The 19,335-nt window shown below is 32.9% G+C and overlaps 1 protein-coding gene across 2 annotated transcripts in view; it reads left to right on the forward strand.

The window, feature by feature from the left end:
* The window catches only part of LOC111053344 (lutropin-choriogonadotropic hormone receptor), a 149,761-nt gene that overhangs the window by 64,062 nt on the left and 66,364 nt on the right, over nucleotides 1-19,335 (forward strand). For both annotated transcript variants that reach the window (XM_039427303.1, XM_039427304.1), the window contains exons 2-3: nucleotides 4,330-4,551; nucleotides 16,271-16,345. In XM_039427303.1, coding sequence (XP_039283237.1) covers nucleotides 4,330-4,551; nucleotides 16,271-16,345 — 297 coding nt within the window. The remainder of the gene's footprint in view (nucleotides 1-4,329; nucleotides 4,552-16,270; nucleotides 16,346-19,335) is intronic.

Below are 19,335 nucleotides of genomic sequence, written 5' to 3' on the forward strand. Positions count from 1 at the left end.
GGAAGCTTACAAGTTCAGTTGGCTGAGCCGATGCATTTGGGAATGTTATCATGAGCTAACTCCAAAATGTTACCTCGGCTACTCTGTTATTTCAGATGTTGAAATCGCTATCGCAGGGCCAAGATGTTTGCAGAAATGATGATGAGCATACATTGAGTAGTTAAGCAATGGAAAATGTGATTGAGATTCAAGTCCATTTGAGTTTTCCCTTGAAATAATAACTGTAGTCCTCCGTCCAAGTATTCAGTAGGCTATGAGAAGTGAGTTATCCTAGATTGTAGGAGTATCAGATCATCTAATGGTTTGAATCCTTCTACCTTTCAGGCAGTAAATGTTATTCTTATCTATTGTTTATTCCGAAATGATGATTTTTAATTCATGACGGATAGATTGTTGGCAATTCAAAAATATTTATTCTATGGAATGATACTCTATTCATTGATATAACACAATTTATGATCCATTATGAGAGATAATATTATCACAAAAAACTCTCAAAAGACTAATGTATCATTGATATAACGATTATTGGGAATTAATTTGTATATAAACCTATGGAGTATTTGATGAGTAAAGCTCTAAGACTCCGTACAGGAGATAACATTACCTAAGTTCTAATGGCAATTGGTGTTTTTTGGATGAGCTTTTCATTTACGAATTAGTCCTCATATTGTTGTCCTCAATTAGTCTTCAAATATTTAAATTTCAACAGACACCACAATTTTCTCATGTGAAAAAAGACTTGAACTTTTCAGGAATTGATTTATTACAATAACGATGAACTTCTATAGCAAGTTGTAAACCCATTATCAAATCTCGGCTAATCTTAATTTCTATTCATCCACTTCACCATTCCACTACTTATTTGTAGTTGTTAGTTTACTGGAAAAAGTGATAAAAGACCTTCGTAATAGTATGAAGTTAACATTGAAATTCCATAAATGATAGAAATTGATTGTGACTTCTTCCATTGTGACAACTTCTACATTTATCAAGGTATTACTTTCAATACTAACCTTGAACCACCCCAAACTAGCGATGTCGTTATGAGTAAGTCTACTGATCAATTAAAATTACATTATATTAGATTCATTCAATATGAGTATTGATCTATATATATAAAAGCGAAATGGCACTCACTGACTGACTGACTGACTGACTGACTCACTCACTCGCAGAGCTTAAAATCTACCTGACCAAAAAAGTTCAAATTTGGTAGGTATGTTCAGTTGGCCCTTTAGAAGCGCACTAAGAACAGATTTGGAAAAATTTCCAAAGATACGCCCAAAATCTACGTTTTTCCAGCGTTTTTTAGCGTTTTCTCAGCTTTATCGAGAACAAATGAACAGAAAATGTTCAAATTTAGTTCAGAAGCTGAGCTAGGGTATAATAGTGTTGTGTTAGAAGAAATTTGCAATATCGTCAAAGATACTCCCAAAATAATGAACAAGAAATGTTCAAATTCACTACAGAAGCTCAGCTGGGGTGTAATAATGTTGTGTTAGAAGGAATTTGAAATAACGCCAAAAATACGCTCAAAATTAGCGGTTTCTTTGCGTTTTCTCAGTTCTTTCATCAAGTAATAGACAGAAAATGTTCAAATTTGGTACAGAAGTTTAGCTAGGGTCTAAAAATTTTGTGATGAGGTGACTTTAATATTTCATCAAAGACACGCCCAAAATTAGCGTTTTTACAATGTTGTTCTCAGCTTTTCTGCGTTTACTCACCTTTTTAATAATTGAAGGAAATATATTAGAGAAAATTCAGTACACTAGTTTAGCTGAGGTGGAAGAATTTTGTTCGCCAAAGATACGCCGATATAGTAACAGGTGTTTTACCAGCGTTTTTCTACGTTTTCTCAAATTCTCGAGATCAAATTGACATAAAACTATAGTGTCTTTTGAGAACCTAAATTCTCAGACAACTATAATTAAGTTTGGAAATCGTGCGAGACCCCGATGGTGGAGGGGTTAGTGAAATTTCTAGTGCTATTCCAGTGGTGAGGAATCCGAAATAAAAATCATTTGACGATTGATTGCCTCTATATTAAATATTTAAATTCAAACAGCACTTTACAATAAATACTTTCTTCAATTAAAGATTGTCTTTGTCTAAGGATACCAAATTTAACTACATTTACGTCTTTAAGAGACCAAATTTAACTACATTTACGTCTTTAAGAGACCAAATTTAACTACATTTATGTCTTTAAGAGACCAAAATTTAAGGGACACATTGAATTCCGATGGGGAAAGATGAAGTACTCATCTTGTAGTTGTCGTCGCGATGTCCGGAGTCCCTGGCGGAGATGGATGAGGGGTGAAGATGATTGGTCGTCCTCCAGGAATGTTCTGGCGTCGCTGCGACAGATCCAAAAGGGAGTTAGTCTTGTTCTCTCCTCATCAGCGTTCAATGACGTACGATTCCATCCATGGTTGGAAGAAGTCGCCGGCCCTTTTACAATGGAAATTCTCGGCCCGATACAGAAACCTGATGACAAATTTACAACAGAATTAGAAACATAATAATTACCAATATCTAATAGGATTGTATTCAATTGATGATCTAGGTAGATCATCAAATAAATACAATTCACCGCTTCCTATGAGGAAATAATATTATTAACATACATAAATCGAACACTTCAACTTCACAAATGATAAATTATATTCAATGGCAATAATAAAAATACTCACCCAAAAGGGGTATTGAAGATCCGAAGTATAGAGGGAATCAATCGTCATCCTAATTCAAGCTATCCCATTAGTATATTCTATAAGGGGGACTTTACTTCTAAATTACAATAATTGAATTCCAAGTTACTTCAAAAGATGTCCGATTTACTTGGACAATCAATTAAATTCTCCTGGAGAGAATGAGAATGTACCCCCAAACGAAAACATTACTGGAAATTGAAAGAAAATCTCAAGAAACAGTTAACACTATGACAGCTGGGATTAGAATGATCGCTCTCCTAGTTTTCAGAGGCTTCCAGACTGATCAGTTTAACCATCATACTTTAAAATATTTACCCGATCGCCGGTGAATTTCTCTTCGCCCACTCTCTTTCTCCTCAGTAAATAAGGAAGGTGATACGTTCAAGCAAGAAGGAAACTAGGAGAGAAAAGTTATTTCCCTTTTGCAAGTTTAGAATTATGGGATTGACTCCGCATACTTCTGGCGTCTAAATCTGTTGTGAGAATAGATAATTCCAAGTGGGATCGTGGGAATCAAGGACTTTAATAAGATTCTGATCATAATTATAACGATTTTAGAAATGCTGGCTAAGTTGCCAATGAACAAGAATAAATTTACTATCTTTATGGGAACTGAAAATTACTTACTTAAGATAGAATAAATTCCATTTAATAACTCAAAATGTTGGTACAAAACGTTCAAATTATGTACAGAGGCTCCGTTGAGGTCTACAAATCGAGCGAGGAAGTACTTTGACTTTCTGATGGAATGAAGCATGCTCAAATGAAAAATGCAGGCGAGCGAAGTGAGCCCACTTATCTCATTTTTGGACGATCCAGTCGAGGGTCCAGGGGGCGGAGCCCCCTGGTTAGACGGACATGGCGAGCGAAGCGAGCCTGACGGCTAGTGATTGTATACAAAAATCCCTAGTTACCTTGTTATATTTTGTAAAACATGACTTGTTTCGAGCACTTATGCCATTTTCAAATGTAAAAATCACGATGTAAAAATCACTTTTGACTCTTGAAAATGACATAAGTGCTGAAAACTAGTTGGGTTTTATATCAAGGGTACAAGTGATTTTGTATAAACAAACATTAAAAAATATTAATATTCAAGTAACCCAATTAAAATATTCCACTCATAATTATCCATAAATTCAATATTTATGAATCTATTCACGATAAGAATGAATATCACTCAAGTTTGAACTCAGTTCGGTTCCAATATCTCTTCACCAATTATTATCTTGTTGAGATAAGATTCCGCCAACTACAATGAAACTGAAACGCAATGAATTCAATTTATCCAATAATTTAACATAACACAGCTTCCAGAAGTGTAACACAGGCTAAAGCCATAGAACAATCCTAACTTTTTGGTTAACTCTCAATATTATCATCAAGAAATGAAAATAAAAAATCTAAGTATCCTTCTTGAAAATTTTAATGAGTAATATATGTTTCAACATTAATGTAATTTTCAAGTGAATCACTATTTTTATTTCTTAATAAAACAATCTTATTTTTTAAGTTTATGATATAAGTTTCCTGTACTTGAACCCAAAACGGTTCCAATTCTAATTTATATGACAGATAGGTTGAATAATGATATATTTGTTGGTTTTGGCAGATTGGTGGTGATGATGTGGCTGTGGGAGAGTGGTCTCAGTGACTGGAGCAATGAGAGCGCGCTGCCTCCTCTGTCGGATGACGTGGCGAGCATCGACCCGCGGCGACTCTGCCACTGCTTCAACCACACCGAGGGCGGGACCCACCGGGAGTTGGAGTGTCGCTGCTGGGGCCCTGACACCCTCCACGTTCCTCAGGACCTGCCGTCGCGAGTCAACAGGATGTAAGTGTTCGTCCAATTCATTGATTGATTAAGTCATTTTTTATGTAGATCACGATTGCTGTGCTACCAATTTTTCCTAATTCGGTTGGATAGCATTTCACACCTATTAACCTAAGGATAGTTTTCGGCTCCAACGTAATAGATTCTTGGGGAAACTATGAATGGATCTATTGCCTATGAATGAGAAATCCAGTTTTCAGAGCAAATGAACTTATAATCTTCAGAAGAATTTTGGCAATATACTACACAAATACACAAAGAACAATATCTTACAAGCCTAAGCATCTAAAGTCACTACAAGCTAAATACTTATCCAGTTTATATAGTTGAAAAACAGTGGCTATTGGCTTGTATACACAATAAACAATATATAGACAAAATAGAACACTATAAACTGTTTAAAACTCAATTTAAAACATTAATAAATTCACTTAAACAGAAAAATATTCAGAGAGCACTAATTACAACACACATAGCCAGCCATAAGTTTCAGAGAAAGGGAACAGGAAAAGCCTAGCTACCAGGAACAGAGCAAAGCTTCTTCAGTGTCGATGTTACGGACACGTCACCAAAAAAAATTATAAATTACAAGTTTAGAATTCACATTTTATATTTGTTCTCAATAAAACTTTATTTCGAAACTGTTATTTTAAATTTTTATATATCATCTCTATTTAAATAAACCATTTATCTTTTTAATTCTGTCAACCCAGCCTCGGTGACACCATGGAATATGCAACACAATCATTTATGATAAATTCTCAGTCAAAAAGTTGTCCGTAATCGATGACTCTGATATTTACTATAAAGTTTTATAGATCTCGGATTGAAGATTCGATTCCAATCGAGAAAAAATGTAATATTACAAATACCCCCCCTCTTGACATAAAAAAATTTTACTGTTTGAAAATTGTTGAAATTAAATTTGAGAACAGTAACAATTTTTTCTATAAAAACATTACATGTCAACTATAATTGAAAATTATTATAAAAATTCATCAATAGCATTTGTTATATGTTTCCAAACAATATTTCAAAGTATCAAATTACTTTTGATTTAGCTTTATAATTTAAAGGAAAATATCTCAACAGAAAGTTTAATATATAAAGAATATTTTTTGAAATTGCACATAAATTAATAGATAGAAAATTTCAATTTTTATTGCATAATAGAAATTTAGTATGTTGAATAAAAAATTATTATTATTATTATTTATTTTTTTCTAAATGAATTGATGAATTGTTACATTTAATTTTCACATAAAATTTCAATAAATCAAAAAAATGTTCATTTCTTTCACTATTGACGCGGTTGATTTTATCGATGCACATTTTGGAAAACAGTCCATTAAGGCACTCAGTATGATTTTCAGTTAAGTGTGACTCCAGTGTGATGACGTTAGTGTTGGGCTGATCTGAATACTCGTAGTGTTGGGCTGATACTTGTAGTCGACTGATCCATATCAAACTCCATACAGGTGACAACTCAGTTAGCATTGCCTCATGCTTGTAGTAGACGGCTGCATACCAAACTCGATACAGAGTCACGTAAATTTTGTATCATATTTGTAATTATACAATGTACATTTCAGGCTTGAAATGACAATGTAATTCGTTTTTTGGAAAGAGATAGACGCTGCAGGATTAATTTAGGTGAGGATTAATTTAGGTAAGGTTTGGTTTTTTGATATTTTCAGCTTTCAAGGTTTAGAGTTCTGCATACAGGAATAATTTAGGAGAGGATTTTTTGAATCAATTCTTTCATGATACTGTGACTGTTATTCTGAATTCAAAGTTGCGAACGTGAACATGGATGGCAATTACCTCCAGGTAATGTGATAGTGTTGAAGTTTGAGATACAAGGTCAGCAATAAGCGTTGGCATTGTCATTGGCGTATGCTTTGGTGTCGGCATTGGCATCGGCGTTGATATTGGCATTGGCATCAGCATTGGCGCAGGCATTGGCATTGGCGCAGGCATCGGCGTAGATATTGGCATTGGCATCAGCACAGGCATCGGCATAGTTATTGGCGTAGATATTGACATCAGAGCAGATATTGGCGTAGTTATTGGTGTAGATATTAGTGTAGATATTGGCGTAGTTATTGGTGTAGATAATAGTGTAGATATTGGCGTTGATATTGGCGTTGACATTGACATCAGAGCAGATATTGGCGTAGTTATTGGTGTAGATATTAGTGTAGTTATTAGTGTAGGCATCAGCGTAGATATTGGTGTAGATATTAGTGTAGTTATTAGTGTAGGCATCAGCGTAGATATTGGTGTAGATATTAGTGTAGTTATTAGTGTAGGCATCAGCGTAGATATTGGTGTAGATATTGGCGTAGTTATTAGTGTAGGCATCAGCGTAGATATTGGTGTAGATATTGACATCAGAGCAGATATTGGCGTAGTTATTGGTGTAGATATTAGTGTAGTTATTAGTGTAGGCATCAGCGTAGATATTGGCGTAGATATTGGTGTAGGTAGTGGCGTAGTTATTGGTGTTGTTATTCAATTGATGAGTCACACTAGTTCGAAAATCACCAAAATGTTCTTAACACTCTTCATGACGTTCACTTGTTGCTGATTTCGAGATTCACGTGATAATTATTTCAATGTTAATGTCTGTGCTGTACCTGTTATCTTAAAATGCTTATAAACTGAAAAGAAAATTTTATTAGGCTATCAATACAATCTAATACACATGAAAATTATTTCTAAGTATATAATCAATATAAAATGAAATTTGTTAATATCTTATTATACAGCCAGCAATACATAAATTGTGAAATATGGAGATATCAATTACAAATTTCAATAGAAAAAAAAATAATTTCATTTCCATTTATTCATTGTTCAAATATTTTATAAAAAGCAAATTATTCAATATTATTAATCATCGTTTGTTGGATACTATAGTTTATTTCGACTTTTCAATGTTCTAAACACAAACTACATTTCATGACAAAACTTTACTATCAATCATTAAACAAGAAATCATTCAAAACATCAATAATATTTTGGTTCAAAGGCAATCAATATTCATAAGTAATCTGCATCTATGGCAATCAACATTATTAATTATTATTTTGCATCTATGGCAATCAACATTATTAATTATTATTTTGCATCTATGGCAATCAACATAAGTAATCAACACAAAAAATATTATCTCATTACTGCCTCTCTAAGTCATAACCTCCTGGTCATTTCTTCTTTAGGCAATAATGGTTTTCCATCTCAAAAAACAATCACATACCAGCAAAATTCTAATCAACAAACCCCACTAAAAATTCTACATACACTCCAGCATCCATTTCAAACGATAATCAATCATATCAAAATTTATAGAACAAACAGTTTTAAAATTTTGAAAAAGACATCAATTACAAAAACTTTAGAGAAATTTTAACCTTTAACTCATTTCAATTAATAATATAACTAGACATTTCTATTTAATGAAAACATTATTATTCAAGTTAACTTTCATTAATACATCTCATATATATGGCTACACAATTCATTAATACTTTCAAATTTTAAAGTTTATTTATTATAACAAAAGAATTTATACATAAGAATAGATTTCGGCATGTTCTAAATTGAACCATTTATTTTTTTAAATAATTTTATAATTTGAAGACTGTATAATAAATACAAACATTTCAAGATTAGAATACAAAGATGATCAAGATGGATAATGGGTAAATAAGTTCCCCAAAAAATACAAACAAGAGAAAAAGAAAATTGGGTAAATAAATTTCCTAAATAATACAAAGAAGAGAAAGATTAATTGGAGCCTATCCTACATGTCAGTACTAAACTTTCATAAGGAAGTATATTTAATAAAAATATACTGAAAATGAGACATAATTTGCTCTGAAAAACCTAATTACCTAATATGATACTTGACAAAAAATAGACATAATTAAAATATGTAATACATGATGAAAAAATATACCGCAAGCAAACAATTATTTACACTACAATGGATAGATTTTAGAAAAGTTAAGTTTTATCAACAATTTAAAGATTAGGAAAATAAGCTACTATTTTAACTTCCAAAATTATTTCAGAAAAATACAAATTTAAATGACTATGGACAAGATTGGTTAAGATATGCATCATAGAAGAATTTTACTGAACATTACACAAAGACAGGAAAGAATCGAAATTTGAAAAGATTAAGGGCTAAGAAAAATAGGCTACAGGAAAGAAAAAAGATACAATTATGGACTCTTACCATACGTAGTATTTACGGTCATTGCTATTCTGAATCCCGGCATGACACAGGATTCCTAATCATTGTGTGCTGGGGAATACCCTTTCATCATGTGATTCACAGTCATCATCTTGTAAGTAAGCAACTTGAAACAACCTTTGAATACTAACACATCAATGGTAACTTTGTGCTTTGTTTTCTTCAAGAACATGATTTTATTCATGGGTTCATTTGTTTCAACAAAGCCATTTTGCTTACAAAAGTTAGTCATGTTCACTTGAGAATGCATTGCATACACCTTTTCAATTCTCAGTTGAAAGTTGAACTCATCAACTTGACTCAAAGCAACATTCATTTTGTTTACATTGTTCCTAACCTCCACAGAAACCTGTCTCATGTAATCATTCACTTTGTTTATAGTTTTCCTAACCTTCAATGTAGCAATATTACTTTCATGATAGTTGACTTTCAGTGAAGACAACTCCCTACCTACTTCTTTACTCAATTCGACTATCTCACTAGGATTAACTTTTTCAACAACAGTAACTAGGCCTACATTGTCAGAAACTTGAATGAGTTGATCTTGTATCTTAACACTACTTTTATCATGCTTCAATTTGCTTTCATCTTTATGATTTTTAATCAATGTCTCATGTGCATCTTTCAATAGAAGGTTTATACTAACCTGCTCTAGTCTTATACTAGTACATTCTTGCTTCATATCATCAAACCTAGCACTTTGATCTTGTTTTAAATTATCAATCTTAGCATTTTGCTTATCAATCTTAGCATTTTGCTTATCAAACTTAGCATTTTGCTCATCAAATCTAGCATTTAACTCATCAAACCTAGCATTTTGCTCATCAAACTTTTGTGTTAGGAACGCTATAAGATTCAGATCATTTTTAATGTTTGCCATTTTGCTAGTCTGCACAGATAATATATTCATTAGGACTTGATCTCTCTTGAACCGATTTCCCCTTCAGCAGTATACCATTCATAACCTATCAAGATATCTATCCTACTAATAATTTTTCATAACCAGGGATTTCATGGTGTACCATTTGGGACATATTTATTTTGTAATTCGGTCCCACCACAGGGGTAACATTTGCCGTGCTACCAATTTTTCCTAATTCGGTTGGATAGCATTTCACACCTATTAACCTAAGGATAGTTTTCGGCTCCAACGTAATAGATTCTTGGTAAACTATGAATGGATCTATCGCCTATGAATGAGAAATCCAGTTTTCAGAACAAATGAACTTATCATCTTCAGAAGAATTTTGGCAATATACTACACAAATACACAAAGAACAATATCTTACAAGCCTAAGCATCTAAAGTCACTACGAGCTAAATACTTATCCAGTTTATATAGTTGAAAAACAGTGGCTATTGGCTTGTATACACAATAAACAATATATAGACAAAATAGAACACTATAAACTGTTTAAAACTCAATTTAAAACATTAATAAATTCACTTAAACAGAAAAATATTCAGAGAGCACTAATTACAACACACATAGCCAGCCATAAGTTTCAGAGAAAGGGAACAGGAAAAGCCTAGCTACCAGGAACAGAGCAAAGCTTCTTCAGTGTCGATGTTACGGACACGTCACCAAAAAAATTATAAATTACAAGTTTAGAATTCACATTTTATATTTGTTCTCAATAAAACTTTATTTCGAAACTGTTATTTTAAATTTTTATATATCATCTCTATTTAGATAAACCATTTATCTTTTTTATTCTGTCAACCCAGCCTCGGTGACACCATGGAATATGCAACACAATCATTTACGATAAATTCTCAGTCAAAAAGTTGTCCGTAATCGATGACTCTGATATTTACTATAAAGTTTTATAGATCTCGAATTGAAGATTCGATTCCAATCGAGAAAAAATGTAATATTACACGATATAATACTGGCTTAAACAATTAAACACAAAAGCTTACAATAAAGCAAAGTTTAGCAAAGTTGAATAATAATTATTGAACGATTATTTGTTCACTAATGTGTTATTCTGTGTTAGGAATTAATTATGCTTTGAAATTGTTTCTCACGGTTCATGTTAGAATACTTTCAGAAACAAAAAAGCCAGTCAGGCCAATATTAGGCCAATTAATCCATTCTACCTGTAAACCGAAATTATTTTTCAAATCAAATCAAGTTTTTATTCAATGACCAAATAAATATTTACAATCATACGAATTAAATAATAATCATAATAGATCATTGAATACTGTTTGTTGAAGATTATGTTGTTTGAAAACAGGAGTAAATTACATCCAGACCAACATGTCAACTGAGATAGACTGAACTCAGTTTAAATCTTCCAACCTCGGGGCACCGAGCTTCGCTCGTTTTATTGATAAACAGAACACAATTTTCTCAAATGAGCATGTTTATATTTTACAGCTGGCTATATGTCATCTTATGAATTTCAGGGATGCGATATTTCGATTTTTTTCATACTCACTCGCTCACTCACTTTTTTACCATCCACAACTATTTCAGCCAAGGATGAATGAATTATCTTTCTAATGTCGTTAAGCGAGTTTTCCCAAGGATGAGACCTAGTGCAACAGAAATTATTTGTAATATTGTACATTTTTGAGAGTCATGTGGTGTGCTTTTTTTGTGGAGCGATGCACAATGATGATATTTCTTTAACTTTAGTTGGTCGTTCAGGAACTATGGTCCACGTAATAATGGCAGTATTGGACTTTATTACATTGATTTAAATGCCCATGTCTATCATTCGATAAAGCAGACAGCGCTATCCTTTTCCAGCTCCGCAACGTTGTCAGATCGTTTCTTCAATGTAGAAATATAGTTAATTATTAACGATATATTCAGTCTTAATAAAGAAAATGTATTATTTAATAACTGAAAACATAATTCCTTGACAAATGAAATAATTATAATCAATCAATTTGAACAATAATGAACATTTTATTCAATTATTCAGTATTACACAACTTTCAGGAATGTACCACAGGCTTAAGTCCATTAATATTACATCAGTTATACCGCTATCCGATATCCTCTATAGAAGACAGTTGCAAGGCAGAGAATGGGCAATGATGTTCTCCTATCTTTCTCTACTTTCATTATGACTGGACCTCGCTAAATCACATACAATCTGTGAATGTAAAGCTGTGAATGAAAGAATGATGAAATTGTGATAACATTGGAGAGAGCCTATTCAAATTAACTGATTTGTCATTGAATATGAGTTTGGCATTGTTTTGTCAACATTGTTGAGTCTTCAGTGTTGGCTCTTATCAGTGTGCTTCTTCCCTTCTTCACTCCCCAGCAGCTCATTCAATGATGGGACGTTATTTATACTTTCACAGCGTCATGGCGCCCATCAAAAACGTGGCAAAACTCATTTCGTTGAAAAGGAATCGACTGTTGTTTTCCATTGTTCACCCTCCACCACTCGATAAATACGGCTAATACAAGAGCGAGATACCAGAACAGAATCGTTAGGATTAAGACTTGCTACAATCGAATTGACTGGCTGCGATGTATCGTCAGCTCCGCTGCGAATTTATTTATTCGTTCATTACCAGTAGGCTTATCGATTCGCCAAGCCTCCAAAGCTCCAGCTGGAGAGGATATTATCGGTGATAATTTCTTCGTCAACCCCTTCTCCATCAACCCTCCTGGATTATTCAATCAACTGGCACAGCAATATCCGAGAGGCATAAAGTTCCTCACTTCCAGATGTCTGGATAAATGTCATAGTCATTCCCGTCAGCTCCATTTCGAGAAAAGTCGTTTTATTTTTCATGTACATTCCACAGACATCATAATGAAATATCGTGAGCTACAAATTTTATTGTTGAACTTTCAAAGTTCATGGGAGATTTAATTTATGTAGGCCTGAATGATATATAAGGCCAAATGTTACTCCACCTCGTTAGAAAACCAAGTATCATCAACGTTTAGTGAACATGGAATGATAGAATGAATGAATTGATATTCATTGATTTCAATGCTGTTCAAACCTATTCCACGAATCCCGATTCTTGAGAAGTTTTGACTCTTGTAATAGAAATCACAAGAAAGTCTGTTTGTTGTCAATCAAGTTCTCTTTTGTATTTTTAAAAGTATTTCTGAATAATGATATGCCGTTTGAAGGGACATTATCATCTTTAAAAATGATAATTTTAACATAAAGCTCTAAAGATTCTATCCTCATTAGTATGGATGAGTAATAATATTTATATTTTTTGAAAAATACACTTGGTTTTGAATTTTTTAGATTGATTTGAAACTCTCCATAATATAATTCGTGTAATGGATTATTCAAAGCATTTCTACTCAAGTTGAAGAATTCGAATTTTTTTTACAAGTTAGAGCTAGAGTTTACCGCAAAATTCTGTTTAACTCTTCCACTTCCCGAAACTGTTCTATCCCTCAAACTTTTGCATTGTTCACTGTTTACCATACATCAAGCATGAAGCATGCATGACCTTTGAAGTCTGACGAGCTTGATGAGTGCAGTGATATTCTTGAACATTATTCCTTGGCATCTGTTATTGAAGACATTAACTCATTAAAGATCGTGAAATTGAAAATTTACGATTTTACATTTGTTGAAAAAACTCCTCTCTGCACATGAACTATTCACCCAAGTGGGAAGAATAATCGTAAGTCGTAAGATGTACGTATTCATGTGATTCTCCCTTGATTCATTTCCATTCAATCTAATATTTGAGATGGGATTGAAAAAGAAACGAACAAAAAAATATTTCATATCTCTACTCCAAAAATTTCCTTCTTATTATTATAGAATAAATTGAATGTATTTTTTCATCAATTCAGTTATCTATTACATTCAATAAAACACGAATGGTACGAATGTTTGGGCTTAGCCCAACACTGTTTATTAATTTTAATATGAATACTGAATAGTTCCGAAAGATAGGTGATGGTTCATCACTGAGTAAATAGTTCAATTCATAGTCCGAAAATATGCAAACGTTTGTGATCTCGATTAATGACTTCTAAATCAACTATCGTATATTTTTGTCACCAGAAAATTCCTTGGACTTACCAATCAAAAGACAAGAGAGAGAGAGGCGCATTATTCAAAGTATTTTATACAAGAGAGCCCTAGATCTCCAGAGCCTTCACATAAGCTGCAATGTCTTGGAGGCAAGAAGGTTGGCTCTGCTGGGAGAATGGATGAACGATTAATCTGGAGTCGTGTAGCTAATCCTACCGATGGAGCTCACTATTTTAGGATAAGAGGAGATTTGCATAAAGCATGTCTACCCTTGACCGAATACAGCAACGTTCTGCTGCACTAAATCACGTTTCAATCGAGTCATGAGCCTTGCTCTAATCTATATCAGTTGGGCTGGGAAGATGGCCCGTTGGGCTTGTACTACTTGATGCTTGTTTGCAGAATTTTGCATTTATTGTGCAAGATTGGATCATTTAATGGAAATAATACAAAACACAAAGCTTTTGTAACTGCTTTCCAACTTATTCAGTACCTATTGTTACTATATCTGCATTAACATTTTCAAGAAAAAAATTAGGAGTGATAGAGAATGATTGAGGTTCCTATTAATACTTCTTGAGAATTGACAAAACATTAGGACAGAGTTTTTTGTGTCTTTACACAGTACACAGATTAAAGATATGCATGTAAAACATGGACAAAAGCAAATAACATACATGAGATTACTGATTTTCACAGAAACTTTGGTTCAATAATCCATACCAAGGTATAGGCAGAGAAAACTGCTATAATACTGTTGCATTTCGTGGTATAGGTTTCTAACATTGAATCAACTCTCTCCTTGGAAAAGGGTGGACTGATGTGGATGACTCTCCCAAGAGGCTAGTGGCGCACTGACAAAACCACTTTGTATTCTGTACAAGTTTCAAAACTGCTCTAGCACTCACTTCAAATAGAAGATCTCGAGTAATCCTCAATAGTTTGGGAAGCTAGGTAGATCATCAAGTCAAATTTATTTGATTTCGAGTAGCAGTCAATAATTCATTCGAGTACATAATATTAATTGTAATGTAGAATTCATTGGTATGAAATTCCAGTAGGCCATATTTAGAATAGTATTAATTCACATTGATTGAATCATATCATGTATTCACCTAGATTAACAATTCAGTAGCCCAAAAGAAGCAGACCGAATAATTTTGTACACCATGACAATTTCAGTAATATGAGTAATGGATAAATTTGAAGAGGATAACTTTTTTACTCTGGCAGTTCTAGCGTCATTTTGATCACCACTTGGTATTATTATTTCAGTTCAAAATCAACACATAGAATCAATATTAATTTGAGTGTTAGTTTTGGGGAAATAAAATGAGGAGAGCCATTGTTCACAAGGGAATGCAACTCAAGTATTCCTATAAATTTTGATAGCATTCGTCCATTCCTAGAGAGTTTGAACTTTATCACCGCAGAATATTACCCCAATGTGTGAATAATATTGGATATGTGCCTCAGTGAAATTCCAATTCCATGTATTGAACGCGGATTATAACTGGCGCCGACCAGAGAATCATAAATAAAACGCACCTGCTTCAAAGCTATTCTGCTATGCCATTTGTCAATTTCGATGCTGGTTTATACGCTTCAATGAGTGGAACTTAGCTCTCGTACCTCGCTAATGTGCTTTAAAGCTCAATACTTAAGCTACAAGCTCAGCACTCGAAATCAGTACGTGTAATAGATAAACGTGCCTAGAAAGCACTGAAAGTTCAGCAAATGCAAAATTTATAAATCATTTTTCATGTTGATTCAGTGAGAACTGCTAAATCAGTTTAATCGAAAAACACGTTTCCTAAATGGAACATCTGTGCTACATAAACCTGTTTTAGAGTTGGCATTACAAACTTACATTGAAATTTCCTGTACTGCAGGAATAAAATCAACATAGCCCAACTATGATTTTACGAAATTGAATCATTGACTTTCCAATAAGATCATAATTTTATAAACAGAATCCATACTATAATTATAGGATGCTGGTAAAGGATTGGGAGAGAATAATAGATTGATTATTTCCAAATCATAACAATTTTTTCTTTGTGGACTAAGGTCCTCGGTCATTTGTTTACTAGCTTAGCGGCTTAGCCTCTATCTTTAGGATAAATTTTATTCTCATGAATACTATATAGCCATAAACTGGAGCAAGAACTTGTGATTTGAATCTAATCTCGTGAATTCACCACTAAACGACTTCTCAGTATCTACTACTAAGCCTACATAATTATGGTTCTCGTCTTATCTATGGTGTTGATATGTTGTCTTCTTTTTCTTATAAATCTTGTATTGTAACAATCATAGCAATATGATCGAATTAGATTATTCAAATTCGAAGTAATATTATGATCTATTTCGAAAATATAACGGAATCCTGAATATGTATCATGGATAGGATGAATATTTTAAGGATATCTATGAAATAAATTGATAAATATGGTGTTCCTTTCAGAACTATCCAGGAGGCAGGGATGAAAATCCTGAGATCATCTGCCCTGCAGTTGTATCGTTCCTCCCTTCTATTCTTGTAAGTATTGTGTTACTTATAGAAAATCGAAAATAATTTTGACTTAAGGCTGTGCAAAGGCTAAAAATAAACTTTCTACTGGTGATATTTTTTAAAGTTTTTCGATTTGTATACTATCAAGCTATCAAAATGAAAAAGTTTTCTCAAGAAAAAAATTTTTTTCCAATCATTTCTTTTTGAGATATGAGCGCTCAAAGTTTAAATTTTTGGGACAGAACATTCCAAGTTCGGTAGGAGATGAATCTATGAAATTTAAAGGATACAATTTTCTGTATATATCAATTTTTGAGAAAGCTATTCAATTTACTAGAAATGACCAAAAATAACTTTTAGTTGGGTTATTTTCGGTCATTTTTGGTAAATTGAATAACTTTCTCAAAAATTGATTCTATCTATTTTGAATTTGATTTGATCTATCTATTCAATTTGATCTATTTCTATCCATTGATTCTATATATTCGATCTATTTTGTATCTATTCTATACATTTTTAAATGAATAATTTTCTCAAAAATTGATTCTTTCTATTGACATATCACACATCAACATATCACACCCTTCTATCTATTTTCTATCTATGAATCCAAAATTGAAGAATCTATCCTCTGAAGTTCATGGATTTATCTCTTACCGAACTTAGAATGTTCTGTCCCAAAAATTTGAACTTTAGGTGCTCATATCTCAAAAAGCAATGATCGGAAAAAAAATTTCTGATAAAACTTTCTCATTTTGTATTAATGATTCAATACACCGAAATTTTGCAGAGCTCATACTGTTTCACGTTTTGTATAATTCTAATCACGTTCTCCATTTGCATTGGAATGAAAATAATGAAGGGGTATTCTTTCATTTAAATTTGTATATTCTTATGTCTTCTTCAACGATACGATGATCAGTAAGTTCTAGCCGATGAAAATTGTAAGTACAAACTATCCCAGACAATCGCAGGTAGGAAAGTTGCAAGTGGTATTGGGAATAATGCACACAGACACTAGCAGTCAAGAGAGAACACTTTCCCATGAACAGTCTTGTGCATGGAGGAATGGTAAAAGTGGAAGATTGATGACCAGAGATGTATCGTCAGAGGAAGAAATCTATTTCAGCCTGGTCGGATACTCACAGAAAGTTTTGGATGGAAAAGAGCAGGAATGCAGGAACCAGTTTGTATAATAGATAAACAAGAAGTAAACTTTTGTGAGAGGTGAAGGGTCATCCATTATTTGCTCTGTTTCTCAGACAATGGTGTAAGGAAATATATGCTTTGGATCTCCAAATTTTGCACATAGATTCTAAAAATATCATCTCGTGCACCTGGAAGCCCAAATTTTAATTTTCCTTCTAGATTTTTCAGAATTAATGTTTAAATTTCATTAATGGTACATTCTATTTCATTAAAAAATCACCAAATCATATGGTCGAAATTAAAAAAGGAACATCTGTTTCTATATTGCTTTCTACATGAAAAACATAGTTTTGAAACTTCTTTTTCCTGATGCAATGTTTAGGCCTACACGTGGCATGGATTATTAATTTTCAGCTAAAACAATAATTGTTTCAAGAATTATTTTTGAGACAAAGTGCTAAATAAACGTCTACAGTTTCATCAATGCTGTATCGGCAATATGAAAACGCATGCAGTTAATATGTCTTTAATGAAGGTGTTGTTATTTACATAAAGAAATTATATTCTTCCATTTTTATTCTATTAAAATTTTGAAATTATTCGAGCCCTGATAGAATGACTGACTCACTGTACAGTCAGTCGAAAATTTTATTATTGGAATGAGGGGTATTTTGGCAAGCTGAGCAAAAAAATAAGGTCATATGCACCTTTTCGTTATATCTTCAAATGAAAAATGAGTTTTGTGGGTTTTATCAAAACTCCCTCTAAAAGGGAAACTATTCAACTTATTCTATATTTTAGTAAAATAACAATGATCATCCATCTATGTATCATATTCTTTACTATAATAAAGGAAAGAACTGGATTATAAACGTAGCCTATACAGAAGTAAAGTATAGGGAAATTATGTTTGACGCATTATCACGTCAGAACTACTGGACTGATTAACTTGAAATTTTGCATATAGATTCTTGCTTAACCGAGGGTGGTTATAGACCAATTTTAAATTCTTCAAGATTTGATTTCATCAAGTTTTCAGTTTGTCAAGATTTCAATTATTTGTCATGCTTCCAGTTTGTATGGAAGCAGCAGAAGATTTCTCTTAAAAGGGAAATTAGAAGATACGTATGATTGGGGATCTTTTTCTAATGATAAAAACAGGTTTTCCGACACACCCAATTTTTTTCCGCCATTTTGAATCCAACTTCTTTTTTTAATTGAAAGGTGGTCATACCGAGGATTCTTATAGGCCCATTTTGAATTCTTCTAGATTTCATTACGTCAAGTTTTAAGAAAGACCCTTGCAAAGCACGGGTTACCTGCTAGTGGAAAATAATTCCTTTGCTGATTTTATATAAATTATAGCATTTTGCAGTTAGAACTTTGTTATACTGTGAATGATCATTTTCAGAATAACTTAGTTCTAACTGCAGATACAACCATATCCAACTAACCAAACACATAGTGTATAATAGCTCTAAGGTAAAAATGGTGTAACTGCAAGATGTGAGTGAAACAATATTAACTTTATTTTGCACATTACAGATCACACATAGAAAATAATGTTTACTCAAGTATTAAAAATGAAAATGAAACTAACTGTATTTTTTGTGATTGTAAAGTAGCTAATAACTGATACTTGTAGCCTACATAAATCAATTCTTCACTCCATTTTCAAAACAACTTGATAGTATTCCCGATCTTGTAGGGGCATGAAGGGGAAGGCTCGTTTGATATCCCTTTTCTTGAGGTCACATACTTCTGGTATTTTCCTTTGAATCCTAGGTCTTATTTCAAATACTGAAGTCATGGAATTAGTAGATAGTTCTGATTTTTTTTTACGCCGTTAAGGTGTTTCTTGATAGCGA

This window comes from Nilaparvata lugens, chromosome 4 (genome assembly GCF_014356525.2).
Source record: "Nilaparvata lugens isolate BPH chromosome 4, ASM1435652v1, whole genome shotgun sequence".
Taxonomy (NCBI): domain Eukaryota; kingdom Metazoa; phylum Arthropoda; class Insecta; order Hemiptera; family Delphacidae; genus Nilaparvata; species Nilaparvata lugens.